At 42.2% G+C, this 17,778-nt stretch overlaps 1 protein-coding gene across 2 annotated transcripts in view; it reads right to left on the bottom strand.

The window, feature by feature from the left end:
* TOX (thymocyte selection associated high mobility group box) overlaps positions 1 to 16,200 on the bottom strand; it is a 226,164-nt gene extending 209,964 nt beyond the window's left edge. For both annotated transcript variants that reach the window (XM_042786269.1, XM_042786270.1), the window contains exon 1: positions 15,624 to 16,200. In XM_042786269.1, the coding sequence (XP_042642203.1) occupies positions 15,624 to 15,725 (102 nt within the window). In that variant the 5' untranslated portion in view covers positions 15,726 to 16,200. The remainder of the gene's footprint in view (positions 1 to 15,623) is intronic.
* Positions 16,201 to 17,778: the final 1,578 nt, after the last annotated feature.

Below are 17,778 nucleotides of genomic sequence, written 5' to 3'. Positions count from 1 at the left end.
TCAGTGTGATGGTCACAAAAGGATTTCCTGTTATTTTTGGACTCTACCCTCTTAAAAGACACTTCCTGGCAGGAGATGGTAAATCAGCTGCTGAAGAGGCAGCCTCTGTTGCAGGATGTCAGGACTTCTATGGAACATGAGCAAGGAAAGTAGCAGATGGAAGACAGCAATGGAATAACTAACATGACATTTCATGAACTGAAGACAGAAAGCACTTCTCAGAGAAGCCTCAGGGAGATTGTTCCATGAGCCAGCAAACATTGCCTGGGGTCATGCAAATCCACAGAAAGAGCAACACAATGCACTATAAAGACTTTTGTAAATGCACAAATGCACGCTCATGGAACTTTTAACATCATCCAGTACTATTTCAGCTAATCAGTCCCAATCCTAATAGCTCTGCTGTCATCTAAATCTGAATTAGGCTGTTTTCCTTAAAACAGGCACGTTGTCACACTAAGTCTTTGAACTAGAGATTTCTGAATCACCCCGAAGAACTGGGGGTGAAATAGGGTCTGCCTGGGGCACACCCCCCCCACACACACCCCTTCTCCTGTGACAGTCCAGAGACTTCAGGACCCTCCAGTGGTGTCCCTTCTCACCCAGCGAGCTGGTCAGCCTTTCACTGGAGACAGCTTAGGTGTCCATGCCACTAGGAATGCTGTCCAGATTTGCCCAAGACCAGTCAGAAAATCTATTTTCTACAGGGTATCTTCATGTTCTCTTCTGTTCTAGCACAAATTCCTAATCATCAGGTGACAGGTGCTCTGAGTGAGGTTGCAATTCATCTGTCTTTTCAAAGCTCAGCATCTGTATGGGGAGAATACTTGAAACACAAAGAGATAAAGGAGTCTCCTGGAAGAAAGGAGACTAAGTGATGTCTTCATCACTTAGTTCAGTGATGGTGAAATGCAAACACACTCTTAAACCAGTGCTGAGAGACCACAGCCCGAGATCTTTTCCTTAGATGAGTTCCTTAAAACACTCGGTGCCTCCTTTCCCTGCTCTCCTCTCCCATGCTTGATTGAACGACGTTCAGCTACCAGAGTGGATGGAAAGCCCACCTCCCCTCACAACCATGTTTCATTCTTACCCAGGATAACAAGACCTGATGATTAAGATACTCTTCTACCTTTAACTCCTAATAAATAGGGAAATAGGTATTCCTATACTGTTATTTTCAATTTTGTACTGGTCCATTGCAAGCTCAGTAAAAAGAATGAGGGAAGATTCTGATGAGTGAATGGCAGAAAATTAGCTTCTAGGTCTGGTACATCACTGTGCCCCATTGCTTCAGAATATGCTTACAGCTCTAATACAAACAACAAGCTTCCAACATTGCTACAAACCCAGGCAACCATGCAGGAAGCAGCAGGTTAAGGGCTGTCTCTGTTGTAATTAACTTGTTCCTAGAAAGTCTGCAGTCTTCTCCTCCAACCAAAACCTAATAAATACAGAACTTTACCTATTTTATTCTGCAAGAAATATTAGCATTTACATTTTGAATTTCTGAAAAGAGTAAGTAAAACCAAAGCCAAGTTAGAGAATGCTCCTTTAGTGTATTTCCACTGTGATGTTCTGTTTGAGAAAGTCCTCTGGAATGAAAGCACTCTTAAAAGGGCAATGGATTCAGCTGAATAATACATTTTCCCATTTCAAAAGTTTTTTTTTTTTTTTTTTCTCTGAGCTTTCATTACTGTATACATGGACTCCCTTGTAGCTCCAAAGAAAAATACTATAGGACAAACCCTAAGTATCTGTATACTAAATCCTCTGGTTTTACTAGAACTAAATTTATACAAATGTAGAAAGTTTACTATAAACATACATTTAACAGATGCTACTTTAATTGTTTCTTTAAGCATAGTATCTGTATATGATAATAAAGATACATACAATCCGGTTTCTCTTATTTCACAATTGCAGGTTTAACTATAGTACATATTACTGCAATTTTGGTCACAATACCTGTATTTGGAGTTCAAGCGGTATTTTTAACCTTAAGGAAACTCAACCAGCTCCATTATTTGCAGCACATCTTTCAAATTCAGCAAAGATACTGAAATAGAAAAGTGCTTTTTGTTCAGAGGTAAACTGTGGAAATTACTAAAGACTTGACTTATGCTTGAGCTCCTCAGCCCAAATTGTGGGCATCGTGACAGAAAACAACACAAGTATTCTCATATTGGATCGCAAATCTTTAGAACATAAGTATGCCTCATGACAGCTGGTGTCAAATTATCCATAGAAGGAAAGGACTGGTAAGAGAGAGCCCTAGATCTTCCTAGCCACAGCAAGAGTTGGTCCTCTCCTCACTCACCATGACAAAACTCTCCCTGCTACTAAAAAGAGTTAATTCTGCAGCAGAAAAATCTGTGCAGCAATGTTGAAGAGACTCAGACATTCCTGATAGACGATAGCAATAAATGTCATGGATACAATCCAATGAATCAGTAACACACACAAAAAGATATTTTTGAAAGAATATTATTTGGGTTACAAAGTCAAGAGGCCAACATGTGGAAAATGCCAGATTTAAGGCTGCCTGAAAGTCTAGCTCCGGTGCCATTTGTAACTGCGCTAATGATAAAGTTGCAATGGCATGATCACTTATTCCGCATCTGCTGTTTCACTCCATCAGTTCCTGCCAATGATAACATACTAAAGAGCAAAAGCAAGACATCCTTAAATCTGGCATTCCCAGCCTTAAAGTGTTTGACTTCATAACGTAACAAAGTCCTGAACAAATTAAGTCCTCATGACACCAATGTAATCTTCTCAACATAATTACAGGAGCTACTATAGTGATTTACAGAAACAGCCCTCGTGTTAATACAAAATTACAGCTTCAGGGTCCGCTGTCATTTTAATCAAAATCTTAGTTACAAGCTCCACCATATTGCACAATCTAAATATTTTCTTCCCTCAACAATTAAAAAAACATTTTAAAATTCTTAATTTCTTAAACGTTTCGGCTTCCAAAGTCTAAAATCTTTCCTGGCTTTGGGAGCCTTGTGGACCTTGTAGCTATGATGGAAAGCCCCTAAAATCAGGAATGATTTTAGAAATTCTCTCCAAAAAAAAAGCTTTATCAGAAGTGAAAGTGCCACAGGTCTTAAGCTTGCACAGGTGTGAGACCAGACAAAACAAAACACAGGCACCTTGGGCGTCCAGAAAGCTATGACTCCTCATTGATGCATTTGCTCGTAGGACTTGAATGCACACTGTACTGAGGGAATCATACATTCAGATTACTATCTTTGCCATTTCCCAGTTCCCTCTATTTTCTACACAGAAATCCTGAAAAAGCCTGGAAGTGTCTGTTCCTAATAGATCCAGCCATCCGTTGATATCATACATTAAGTCGGAAAGGGCTTGCTTCATTAGAAATAAAGCAAAGTCTTGACGGATTTATTCTTAACGTATTCATAGTTTTGAGGCACTCCTAAGGGTTTACTGGCGTTCAGTACGCGACTGGGTGAGATACGCGTTAGCCCAACACAGGAGTGAATAGGCTCTGTCCATGTGCCAAAGCTATACAGCACGATGTCAGACGAGGTGATGTGCCTTGCTGTTGTAACCTTAAGATTCAACAAGTGGTCGGCATCCTCCATACCCACACTTCACAAGAACACAACTTGAAAGTGTGAGTTGGCACTGACAAACCAGGAAAGAAACTTTTTGACTCAGTAACAATTCCTTCCCAGGGGTACTCCCAGAAAAATGCAACTGACACCCACCTTCAGATTTCAATGTCCCTGTACAAGCACAAAACACTAACTCAGCTAAAAGTTTCCCAGAACTGTGTTGTAGCTGCGCTTTTAGTTGCCGCTGCTTTACGGGCTTTTAAAATAATATAGTCGGTGTTGTGGTTTCTGATATAAACTGAAACTTGGAATCTAATTTGAGACATTAAAATCTAATCACTTTTCAAAATAATGAAGCTTGGGCTTTGACATTTTCACCTGCAATGTTCTTGGCTATGGAAAATGTTGAGGTCTATTTATTGGTGTCATTTCTGCACTCATGCTTCATTTACTGTTCACAAGAAAAAAAAAATATATATATATTTAAGTTGCATTACAGTTGATATCAAAACTCGGTTTTATTATCAGATTCAAAACTGAGGTCTTTTCCAGTCCTTACCTAGGTAAATCTCTCTCTAAAGTAACTGTGTTGCCCAAAGAGTGTGGGTTAAATCCAGTATGAATGACAAAGCCCACCATCTCCCACACATACAAGGAAACCCCCATCATTTCCCTATGTCTTCTCTAAAGGTGCAAAACACAAGAGCAGCCTGCCTCAGTAAATTTTTCCACTTGCTTTTCTTTTTTTTTTTTTCGGCTGATTTTGCTCAAAGTACTCTTGGAAAAAAAGTAAAAAGATAAACATAGTTTTGCTAGCAAACGCCAGGAGAAAAATATATTCTAGCCATCTTTGGCCAGCTTAGACTTGAAATGAATTTACATCATCAAAATACCTTTTACTTGTGTTAAAACGTTCTGAAAACTTATTGCACACATTTTTCTTCTGAAATTCAGAGGAACCTTTTGCTTTACAATCCATTCTTCACTTGCATGCCCCTTTTCTCTCTCTTCGGAAAATATATCAATTGCTTATTAAAAAAAAAAAAAAAAAAAGAAGTGTTTTGGCATGGCTGACCTGTAGAGATACGGAGCTAAGCAGAGTCAGTGAATCCACTCACTCTGATATGCACACATGATATGCAATTAAAATCTCCATGCACATTCCTACGGGGTTGTCAATCAAGAGAAAAGCCTTTTTGACAACATCCAGTGAAGCGTACCAACTAACTGCTGAACAGGAACTTAAACAGTAACAGCTTTTGTTACTAGCAAGAACGGATTTTACCAAGATTGGGCTCAGTTTCTAAAGAAATCATTATGTCAAAATTTGGGGGGGCTTTTCATTAAAAATTAAAATGTGTCACAAAGCTATTGTGTGTGAAGCTATCATATTATGTAATACAAGAGGGTTATCAGATATATGTGAAAAAACCCTCTAACCTTTCTTGAGTGTGGGAAACAATTTAACCTTTCATATTTAGAACAATGAACGATGATTACAAGCCAGTTTTTAGCAAGAAGGGAACATTATTCTAATTGCATGTTGTCTATCTGGTAGGCACCGAACAACTTTTATAACATCATAAGCTGCCCAGCCACAAAACCAACCCTGTAAAAGTCCCACTACTGACAAAAATGATACTGTGAACAATTTATTACTGACACAGTGGAAAATTATGTGGCTCAATTGTAAGTATTTGCAACTCTTTGAAAATATCCTAACTTTTAATTTATGACAATAGAGGAAAAGTCTTCGATAAACACTGAAGATGCCAACATTTACTTTCCAATACCCAGTTAGATAATGCATAACTCATAAGAGCATTAGGGTACTTTAAAATCAAATCTGTAAAGGTAAAACCAGTAAAAATAAATAGGTCGTTATTAATCTGCTGTTTGTGTTTTGAGCACTAACCTTGAACTACAGTTTTCAAACATGCTAATATTATTAGATATTGAAATATTTGCCCTCTTGCTTATCATGCTCCGTAACCGAAGAGAGAGCAGATGCATCCTGACTATTAACAGTCATGACAAATTGCCTTACTAATGAATGTTACACACTGAAAGTGCCATAACTGATTAAACTACAATTTCCCACTACCAGATAGAGAGAGACTTGGGAACTCCAGCAGTGGACAACTCTGATGTTCTGCCAACAGGCCTTCAGGGCACAGTGTGGTATTTAGAAAAACACACTGTAAATTCCATATGAATATATTCTAAAAGACTGTGTGTATACAACAGGTTTTAAAGAACATTAGATGAAACAGCTTAGGTTTGTAGCCGATGAGCCATGTAAAATGGATGTGTTTTAACAATTTTAGTATCATTACAAGGCTGCGTTGGAGAATATTTTGTTTTTGGGTTCCTCTGCCCCTCTCCCCACCTCCCCAAACATTGCTAGTGCTTTGCTTTCACATAAAATCTTTCTTTTGTCAGTCTCTTTGTCGGTGCAAAATTGGCAGCAGTTCAAATTCAAAGTACTCCTATTCATTTACTGACCATTAAACCAATGTCATTCTAGTTCACATCAGCCAGAGAGCTAAGCTCTAAAAAACATAAAAGGCTTGCTTCACCACTAACGAATAATGTGTACATTTTTACAGAGCTTAAACCTTAATGCTTTGCCTGAAACTAACAATACAGTATATCTTATCATTCCTTTTTCACAAGCAGGCAGCTGCTGAAACGCTTGCCACTTCAAAATATCAATTGCTTGCCAGAGTTGTCCTCAACACACCCTGTCAAACTCATGTATATTGTGCAAGGAAAATGGTGAAGGACTGAAAGCTAGAAATTGTGTCAAATTCTGCTGTAAGGGTATGATGTGCAAAGAACAACGTATGACAACCGTAGAGACTACAAACAATAGCAATGGAGCCAGACACTACATATATCACAACTGTGCCTGTACATATTTTATTGTATGTATTATATATTTAAAGCATGACAAATGTGTCATTGAAGCTATGTGCTACACCAAATAGAAACCCTTCAGCTAGTTAAGCTTTTTCATTTCTCTCGATGGAAGAGTAGGGCTATTTTTTCTGCCCTCTGAACATTTGTTTGTAAATCACACAGCACAAAAAAACCCCATCAGGTTTTCAAAATGAGTAACAGAAAACAAAAGGCAATACTACAAGATAAGAAAATGAGATTTTGTTCAATTAACACTTTTGCTTTTCTCTAAGGACACATAGCCAGGCTACCTTAAAGAATAGCTGAGGCTATGCAAGACAAATACAATATCACTGCGCCCATAAATTACAGTATACCTAATTTTAATGCAGATAAGTGCTGGCCTATTGATTTGCATGTTTCCCTGGCAAAATGGAAATCCCATGTGAGTATGTTCTTTGTCTGTAGAAAATGCATTTTAAAAAACCTCTATGAATGCAGCAATCTATGCTAAAAAGGAAGACATAAGTCACTAGTATAAAATTAAGTATGGAACCCAGAAGTAGTGCTCATATATGCACACATGTACACATGCATCTCTGTGCATGCATGTCTGAATGCCTGTTACAAAATCACATAGGTTTTTAGCACGTGGTTACAATTTCTATGGAGCGTCTTCACTAATGAAAATTCAGCCTCTGACTATAATTTTAAATTAGCTGAGGAAAAAATTAAAATTTCCCAACTAAGTAACAAAGTAAATTAATGCTAAAGTGACCATGGAATGCTAATCTTAAATTAAAGAAACAACACATAGCTGTGATGAAAAAGAAATGTTTAGGACGAAAGATGAGTGCGACAACCCACAGCAGCGTGTAGGTTGCAAAGCCTGAGCACACAGGATTCCATGAGGGTCATTAACTGATATAATCCTAACTGAAATGAATAGATACGCCATTAAGGTGTTAATAAATATTTTGGAAAGAGAATAGGTGTTTTAGGTGCTCAGGGTTGCTGACCTTTGCTGTGTTTATTAGTGGGACAATGATGCATTATTAACACACAGCAGCTGTACCTGAACTGCTGCCATGAACATAATAGCCTTTTATAGCCATCAGGGGAGTGAGATAGGAGGCCTTTATTAACCACTAGACATGATTAGCACATTATGTGAACTTTAGTAGGCAAATTATCTCTTATTGAAATATAACGTTGGTTATAACTAATTGTAAACATGGTTTTAAAAACTTCTCAGTGCAAAACTACGAGTTTTGCTACCATTTAGTGAATCACTGGGCTAGACCACTAAAAAAATAATTCCTCTTTTCCTTTGTTCAACCTGCAAAAGCAACTGTGCCTCACAAAAACTTACTGCACTATGATAAAACCACTGAAGTGAATGACTTCCACATCATGAATATTATTCTTGAGAACTGTAACAAACCATAAACAGACATTTCCAACACAATTAAGAAAACTGCTAATGAAGAAAAAGAACTTGCCTCATATTTTCCTCTGAGGATTACAAGCAGTTCTTAAAAAAATCAGTTTGCCAATACGTTTTCAAGAGTTGACTTGAGAAAATAACACCATGATTTACTTCAAAAAGCTTAATTTTGGGTAAGATTATCCCATTAGCCTTCGCAACTGAACACAGCACTGAGAGTCCATTATAAGCAGTCTTTTATGCCCTAGCAGAAAGTCATTAACATAAAATAAATCATTAGCTTTGATATTAAGCCTCTACTATCTGCAGGTTTCTATGACTAATGCTCACGACTGTGTCTGCCAAATGATAAATTACACTTTTTTGAAAGGTTATCATCTCTTTTCACCACTATTCTTCCTTTTACTATTTATTATTATTTCAGGTTGATGCAAACATGATGATCGCGTAAGAAATGAGTATTTTCTCTTATTCATGAACACAAACCTACACACTTTTGGCAACTTCAACAAGAATATGACATCAAAGTCAGCTACCCATAATACAGGATAGAAATGTCGGATTCTCAGAGTAAGTTCACTTTCTTCAAAGTGAGCAATTTATAATGAAGCAGAAACATACATGTGTGTGTATATACACACATCGAATAGAATTGATACAATAGGATTTTATATGTATACGTAATCTTCTCACTCTTCTGGCAGGAACTGGATAAATCTTTTGCTTCACATTGCAGACTTCATACTTCCTTTACTGACCCATTTCCCTAAGTACAGGTTATCACTGTCTGATTTCAGAGTTCTGATTTCTTCTTGCATATAGAATAAGTAACTGAAGTTCACTGCAGATTTCCTTAATATAACAAAAATACATACCACCTACAGTAACTTCCATTTAACCTCTAAGACCATATAATCATCAACAACAATGGCAGGAGACAAAAGTACTACCACAGCAGCTCAATTTCCATGCTTAGCCTGCAGTACCTTTCAAAACAGCCACTCGTGCCACTTTTGATTGGTAGAGAGCAGTTTAACAGTCAAGAATGTGAATGCCAAAACATTCTGACATTTCCACTAACCTGGATTTGTCAGATGCTCATGTAATTCAAGTATGTTTTGCGACTTAGAAAGCAGCGTGTTTCTTGAGAGGAAACCATACTACAAGGGTCTATAGCAAATCAAATAGCAGCCCAGCGAGAAATACTAAATGAACAGTTCAGGAACAGTGTTAGCATATGTGCTATTGAAAGATTAGATATAAATATTAGTAGAGCCATATGAAATTCAAATGCTAAAAATAAAACTTACTGCAAACATAAGAAGCAGAAGAAAACTACAGACATTACAAATGTCGGTTGCACGAAGAGTTCTGCTGAAAAATTATTTTAACTTTAAGATCTAAGTCAAGAGTTAAACATTTTATTCGATGCCCCGACTTACTAACCTTGAAACTGATCGCAACTGATAAACACAAAAAGCAGATACTCCAGTAGAAGGAGACATGAGATCTTCTTTGCACTTGCTGCTGTGGAAGGGCAATGCTTGTTGCTGCTGCTAACGCTACATAATCTGTGCCTAACCACAGAATAGTGCAATGTTGCCATTTTCTAACTGAATGCTGTAGGGAAAACCGTGATGACCAAGAAAATCTCATTCAGGTTGATGTGAATTCCATGTCTGAAAGTATTTTGGAAGCACTGCTATAATTAACAGTCATTTGGCGCTTCTGCTACAAACCATGTTCTGGAGCAGTTTATAACTCAGCATTTTTAATGAGAAATCACTCCTTGGGCAGAAAATCAGTACCAAGTCATGTGAGGAAAACAGCAGAATAGAATAGAATAGACTATTTCAGTTGGAAGGGACTTGTAATGATCATCTAGGCCAACAATGATCATCTAGGCCAACAACAAACCGTTTAAACTCAGTTAGGCTATATTTTAAATCAGTATTTTAGTGTATGCAGCCCATGCCAGACATCCCCACAGCATGTGTCCACTTCAAAAAGGTAAACAAAGCTGCCACTAATTGCCACCGCTGTCAGTTCCAGAAGCCAAGGTCTGCTTTGATCCAGGGACTACCCTCTCACCACCAGAAGTGGTGCTTTCAGGTCACTCCCCAGCCACGCCGAGAGAGCCGCCAAAGGAATCTTTTTACTTCCACCGTCTAAGCTCTGTTGTATCTGCCATCAGTACAGGATCTAAATATCCAAGAATTTTGATCTAAATCCTACCGTGATTAGGACATTTCTCTGCTTCATACAAAGTCATGTTTTAAACACAGTCCACTTCCCAATGCTTCTGTACAGCGTTAGCAAGATGAGAAAGTCCTGGGAAGGTGGGAATCTGAGGACAGGAGGGTGCTCGGTTCTTCCTGGTAAAGTGTAATCGTCCCCAACATGCACTGAATTCAACGGCAGTTGGAGCTGCCCAGTCCTCCACAGTATCAGCTCCTTAAATGCAGCTGCAGCTGCTCTTTGGTTTAATGTAAACACCAAAGGTATTGCATGCACTTCAGGGTTTAGCAAATTCAGCATTCTTAATAGCTTACAGTTCTCACTTTTTTCAGAAGCCCTCATGATAGGCTGGTTGAGGGTGATACCCTAGAGATGAATGTAAGATGGTAAGAGAATAAAACCTAATTTCTCTCAAGGTACTGATGTCTGGCAGAAAAAAAAAAAAAAAAAAATCACTGTGAATGATTTGGTTTATAGACATCTTTGAGAAAGATTTATCAAAAGCGCATACATAAATCGTTTTCTGTATTCCGCTAAAATTGGGACCACTTATTTTCTGAAACACTGGAATTTAAGGAGGCACACTTGAGGCTTGCCCGCCACTCTGAGACTACATTCTAAGGTCTAGCTAGCCAGGAAAGAAAAGTCCATCTCCCTTCTTCTTATGTGGTATTTTTTTGAAACTAACTAAAACACTTAACACTTAAAAATCATCAACAGTCGGCAATAATGTAACTGTTTAATCTTTCCTTTAAGCAGCAGCAACAAATTTCAAGTGTGATTCTAATGCAGTAAGGGACAAGGTAGTTATCTAAGAAAAAAAAAAAAAAGTCTGGTATAAACAAATGGTGATCTATTAGATTAGCACAATCTAAAATGCTGTCAAAACACTAACACAGCATTTCAGCTTTAGAGCTGTCCTTGAGAGTGCTGGCTTGCCACAATTCTGAGTTTCAGAGAGAGACTGGATAGCAGCAAGCCACTGGAAATAATGTACACTTTGTAAACAGCCATGGAACATTTTACTTAGTCTCTATGGTGGGGCTAAGTTTACACAATAAATTATTCTAAATGCTGTGTATAAATATATGCACTTTTGCTCCGTGGAATTATGATTACAAGCGGGATTGTTACCTGCTTACAAAGCACTGTGTTGTATCTCCTTATCCACTTCCACCCAACGTCACTCCACTTTTTTCATTTTGAAGGGGTTTCCTTCCCTTTCCCTCTTTTTTTTCTCTTTATTCCTCTTTTTAAAAACAACTACAGTCTATCATTCTACCTCTGCTGCCTGGCTGTATTTTTCCACTACACTGACAACTACCAGTGAATACAAGAAAGATGAGTTGTAGGCTCCTGTATTTTTGAACCAGAAAGCAAATCACAGAAGAATCTAGTACATAATTCTGCAAGGCTAACCATTGGGAGCAGTAAAGACCATTATTTTCTCCCTACTGTTGGCAGGGGTCAGCATCCCTGTCATTAGCTGTGTCAAACTATAATTATATAACTGCACTTTATGTGAGTTGATATCTGAAAACACTGTAAAGTTGCAAGTATGAAAATATACCAATCCTTCTTACAGTACTGATCGAAGTGGTCTTTGGAGGTGACACTTCAATACAGAAAGCCATAAGGATGTTATTTATTGCTCTCTACATAAACATTTAAACTTACCATCTGACTTCTTCAAGCAGCTTGAAATCCCTTTACCATATTCTTCTACCAAATTAAGACACTCAGATCATCAAAGTTATTTCTTTTGTAGCATTCAACTCAATTAAGGAATGCGATGTTTCTTAAAATAAACTTCAGCAGAACATACTACGCGTATTAGTCTGTAAATGTCTGAAATGCAATTATGCTTCAAGTTTCAAGAGGCAAATAGTACAACTCCAACTCTCAATCTGCCCAGTGTAAGAGCTCCACTATGTTATTTCAAAGGCTGACCTATATACTGCAGCATACCGTCCATTCTGTCTGTTTGTATAAGAGATAGCTCACACAGTTGTCATAACCAACATTGTTTGCATTGTTCTTTCACTTTTCTCTCTCCACGGGTAATGCGAGAGAAACAAGGAAAAGCCTGCATAACAATATATGCACAGTATAATGAGCTTTCACAGCAGATAGAGAAATATTAGACTAAGATGCTTAGAATGCTATTTTAGGTTTATAAAATAAAGATCTAAGCGGTCTTCTGAAACAAAGCCTGCCAACTGAAAATTGTAAGATGAGGTGAGTGTTTGAATCTGTATTATTGCGTTTTCCTCTGGCTACAGAAAAATGCACTGTCAATAACACCTCCTTGTGCATGTGCCTGGGAACTCACCCATACGCTACACACAATCATCTGATCGGGATAAAAAACTAGTGTGAACAGAACAACTGGAAAACTTAAAAGTGTAAGTATTTGCAGAAGGCATTCTAAATTACCAGAAGCTCAAGCAGACTTAAAATGTAAAGAACCAAAGTCTGCCATATTTGTAAAAAAAAAAAACCAAACAAAAAAAAAAAAAAAAAAAAACAAAAAAAAAAAACACCAAAACTCGGGTATGAAAACACGGGCCAAATCCACTAGTAAGTGTCCAAAGCAATTTTTAACTAACTTTATACGAAACAAGATCCGGTTCTGAATGATTTTTGCAGGTAAGACCTAATGAAGACCACCATTCCAACCCAGAACATGGATCCACCACACTCCAACCATGACCTCTTCTCCTGGGAGAGATCAAGAGCAAACACTCAACCCAACCTACTGAATGCAAAATTCTGCAGGCCTCCTGCCCTTCAAACTCCCTAAATACACATAGCACAAAAATGAGTGACAGAGCAATACTGTAATGTAACGACATGCTTAGAACAAGTCAGATAAGTTTTCCCTGCAATGTTAATCACGCTGGGTGAAGGGAGAGAATGAAGGGGATGAAAAATTAAATGTTCAGTAAATGTACGCCTCCAAGGGGCCTGGCAAACCTACCCTGTCCATTTAATATAATCAGTGGTCAAGTGGCCAAGACATCTGAAAAAGACATTCGCCCTATACTCAGTATCTTATATTGAAACATTCCTGCTAAGTCTTTTCCAAGCATAAAACATATGTCTTATGACTGTGCACTTTTAAGCACATTATCAGTTCAGGCAAAGTGAAATAGAAGAGTTGCAACTTGTCTACAGAATGAGTGTCTCATTTGCATTTAAAAAGAACAGTTTGCTCCCTCATACATGGCATGACTTAAAAGAAGCTTTAACCAGCTAGTAAAAAAAAATTCTGAAAACGACTTTCTAAATTAATTTATTAGATTTGCAGTGCAACCCACCAAAAATGATTTAAGGGACTTAATTGGAAAATGATTTAATATATTAAAGTAATTCCTAATTTTCCAAAGCATTTAACTTTTAAATTAAATCTGGCCCACTATCTCAAGAATGATGAGTGAAATGTGTATTCAAGTCATTACCTTCTTTTTGAAGCTTTAAATCACTGATAGGTTTAATAACGTTTGTCCGGTTTCGTTGCCAAATGGGTCTTCAGACACTTGGGTGCTTATGTCATTAATATTAGGCCAAGCAACACTTGGCAACACTTTATGGTTACAGTTTATAAAAACAGACAATAGAGATGATAACGGCAAGCCACAGACCAAAGGTAGCAGTAGCCTCATGATTACTCAGAGCACTCAGAAAAAAAAAAAAGTAATGCACACATGCAGGCTGCTGCGCATCTGGACTCGTCCTGCTGAACAAAGTTCACTCCTGGCACAAACTTCCCATCTATAGGGCAGGTTTGCCAGATGCTGCAAAAACACAGCTACTTCAAACATCGCTAACAGTCATACCGCCGGGATCTCTCTCGAAATATCCTTAAGGCATCCACCACAAAGGGCCGGATTTATCCCTGAATTCTATAACTCCATTGAGTACATGTGAAATGCAGCCAGGATGAATTTGGTCCTTTCTGTTGTGATTGGTAGACGAGACCATGTGGGAAATCTTTCCTGAAAACTGAGAGGGCTTCACCCCGGCGCTGCCGCCTCCGCGCTCCAGCACACATACGCGTTATTGGGCTGTTTATCTCCGAATCGGGGCAGCTGCCCGGAGTGAGAGAGACGCCTCCGAACATCCCCCCTGACACGCGAGACCCGCACCACAATAGCCCAGCGTGGAACCGGGCTCTCCGCGCCCCTCCGCCTCCGCGCCCGCGGCCAGCCCTGCCGACCCTGCGCACGGCGGAGGTTACGCTGCGGACAGCTTTTTGTAAAATACATATACATATATAAATATATATATATATATATATAACCAAACACCGGCTGCAGCCTGCCCCAGACTTCCGCGGCAGGTTTCTAAACGCTTAAGCGCACGGGTTTAAACACATTTAATCTTTCGGGAAGCGCTCGCCCGCTTTCCCCCCCTGGCAGGGGTGTGCTCCGGGAGTGACTCTGGGTGGCTCGCACTTCCTATTTCCGACGGCCAGCGTTTTTATTCATGTGCAAAGCCCATTCCGTAAGAGCAGAGAAAGTGCAGCTCATGCATAAAGCACCAGCTGGCTCAGGCCACGGAGGCAGTAACAATGCGAGGAACCCCCAGCCCCCTTCCTTGGCGGCAAAAGTAACGCAAAGTGCTCCGGGATCGCGGCACCAAAACTCTCGTAACCAAACCCAGGGTTTGGGCTAACGCAGTTCCTCCTTCCCCAGGGCTCGGGGACCTGATGCTTAGCTCTCCTCAGGTGCTGACCCTATTTGCAGCGGTTTAATCAAGTTACAGAGAAATTGGTAAGGCAGTTGCATAGCCGGGACAAAGTCGAGCCCCTGTTCTGAACCGACTTGTCACCCTTATACATCCTTATTGTGCATCTCTAGAGAGGTGTGTGCATGTCTAGAGAGATGTGTATGTATATATGCACATGTCACACACACAAACGTGCTCCCGGCACCGCCAAGTAACCGCTTTGACACATGAACTGCAGGGTACGCGGCGGGGCAGAGTTTCTGCCGGTTTGTGGCGGGCGCGATCTTTCTCATTAACAGGAGCCCTGGAAATTCAAGTCCTCCCCATCAACATCCCCGTCCACGCTGTTTCTCCGAAAGGGAAGATGTTATGGAAAAAGCCTCCCCCCACCCACCCCCCACCCCGCTCCAGCCGCCCGCCCCCAAACTACTCCGGGGTTTTAATTTGGGGTGCCTGCAGGGGAGCCGCCGTGTGTCCCGGCGGCAGCTCGCCGCGGCACTGCGCTCCCCAAACCCCCAAACCCACACCCCCCCACACACACCCCACACCCCCCCCCCCCAAAAAAAAAAACCCTGGGCAGCGCCGCTGCCCACTGCCTCGCCGGGGAACTTGGTGCGGGGCTGGGAGAAGCGCAGCGCCCGCTCATGCACCGCGCCGCGACAACAGCACAATCGACAGCACAGATAAAACACCTCGGACGACACAAAACACGAAGTCACCTTGTTGCAATAGTAGGGGTCCAGGCAGGGGGAAGGTCCCAAACAAGGCGTATCAGGAGCGGCTGCAGGCTGAGGAGGTGGTGAATAAAATCTTACGTCCATTTCACTAAAACATCAAGCAAACTCCTTTTTCTTTTTGTCGTTAATGTTGGTGCAAAAAGGGGTGTGTGTGAGTGTGTGTGTGTGTGTGTGTGTGTGTGTGAGGGGAGGGGGGGGGGGGGGACACACAACAAGACTGAGAAGAATAAAAAAAGAGGTGCCTGACTTCAGTAGTCAAAGAAACACCTTCCCTGCCTCACATCCGTTTGTGGTTTGTAAAGAGAGAGAGAGAGGAGAGGGGGGGGGAAAAAAAAAAAAAAAAAAAAATTCTCTTCCAAAAAAGCACCGGTCTGCAGATGTCTGCGAGAGAATCAACAAACCCTCCTTCTTCTACGGCAGGGCAGGTAACTTCGAGTACTTATTGTTTCCCCCACGCATCGGCACCGGGGCGCTAGCTCCGTGTGTGCCTCTCTTTATGGGAGTCTCGGAGTTGGTTCGCTTCTCCCTCCCTCCCTCCCTCTCGCTCGCTCCCTCTGTTCTTTCCCCGTTCTTTTTTTTTTCTTTTTTTTTTTTTTTTTAATTATTGTTATTATTTATTTGGTTAGGTTCGGTGGCGGTGTGTTTTGGTTGCCCTCCACCGTGAGGAGCGGGGTCGGGGGGGGGGGGGGGGGAGGGAGGGAGTGCGGCAGCCGGGGCCCCCGCGCACCCCCGGGGGGGGGGGGGGGGGAGCGGCGAGGCAGCCCGCCCGCGCTGGAATGGCCGCCCCGTGCCGCCCCGGCTCGGCTCGGCTGGGCCGTGCGGGCGGCGGCGGGGGGGGGACGGGGGACGGGGGACGGACCCGTCGCGCTCGGCCGGCGGGGCCGCTGAGCCGAGCGTGCCTCACACAAAGGGGCCGGCGAGGGAAGAGCCATTGGCGGCCGCCGGGGACGGGCCCGGCAGCCGCGGAGAGGGGGCGCTGCCGCGCCCGCCATCCCGCCGCCGTTCCCCGCCCTCTCCCACCCGCCGGCCCCGCCCGGCCCCCCCGGCGCCGCCCCGGCCCCCCGGCGGTTACTATGGCATCCCTTCCGCGGCCTGCCCGCCCCGGCCCCGGCCCCGGCCCCGGGGGTGGCGGGGAAGCGCAGGGCGGCAAAGGAGAGTGAGGGGATTTCCGCCCCCCCCCCCCCCACCCCCCCCCGGCCTTGGTGGGTCGCCGGGGTGGCCGCGGGCAGGTCCCCTGAGGTGCCTCAGGGAGAGCCCCCCCGGCCCGTCTCCACGGCCGTTTTGCGGAGGTGTGGCCGGGCGCCCCGGGCCCGCTGGCAGTCCTGTGGGGTTGGGCAGGGTTGAGCTGCCAGCACGGCCCGGCGGGTTAGGTGAGCCCTTCGTCTTCTGTCCCAGCAGAGTGGAAGCCATCGCCCGGAGTTTGCGGCGGCAGAAAACAAACTGTGATCCATCTGCGCGCCTCAGAAACCGGGAAGCAAGTCAAAAGTAAAAAGAACCGGCCATGGAATACCCCTTCAACTGTGGTCTGCCTTATCAGTGCTTGGGCCTGGCCGTGCTGTGGGCGGTGGTGACACCAGGCGCAGCCTTCCTCACAGCAGGATGGAAGGGGAAACTCTAGGAGATGAGCAAACTGAGAGGGCAGGGAGGAAAGGGAAGAGAAAGGGGTAGGGAAAATGAACAGGAGCACAATTTGCTGCAGAGAGGGGTGCTGACAAAGGAAACTTGGGAATCCAGTGGGATGCCAGGTAGGGATTGCTGAGCAAAACAAGGTTTAACAGGCAAAAACAATGAAAGAAAGGGTGACTTCAAGACACCGTGGGCAATCCCACTGGGTTTCCTGATGAGTTTCTGGTACCTTTAATCAGGACAGGAAAGATGGAAGAGAAAAGATACAGGAAGGACACAATACTGAGCTTAGATAATCCCCTACAGAGGAGTTGTATTATGAAAAGAAAGGAATGTGGTTCGCCCTCTAAATAAAAACAAGTTGGTGAGTGCTGCACAAATAAGCTGAGATGATGACAATTAACAGTAATCGTTAACGTTTATCAGATACTCATGAGCAGTTCCATCACAAAACATTTGGAACCTGAAGAACTTTTACCAAGATTTGTAATGCACTGCACGGTTGTCACAC

This window comes from Tyto alba, unplaced genomic scaffold, assembly GCF_018691265.1.
Source record: "Tyto alba isolate M040663 unplaced genomic scaffold, T.alba_DEE_v4.0 Super-Scaffold_9, whole genome shotgun sequence".
In the NCBI taxonomy this organism is placed as follows: domain Eukaryota; kingdom Metazoa; phylum Chordata; class Aves; order Strigiformes; family Tytonidae; genus Tyto; species Tyto alba.
This window is presented reverse-complemented; position numbering and strand designations above follow the sequence as displayed.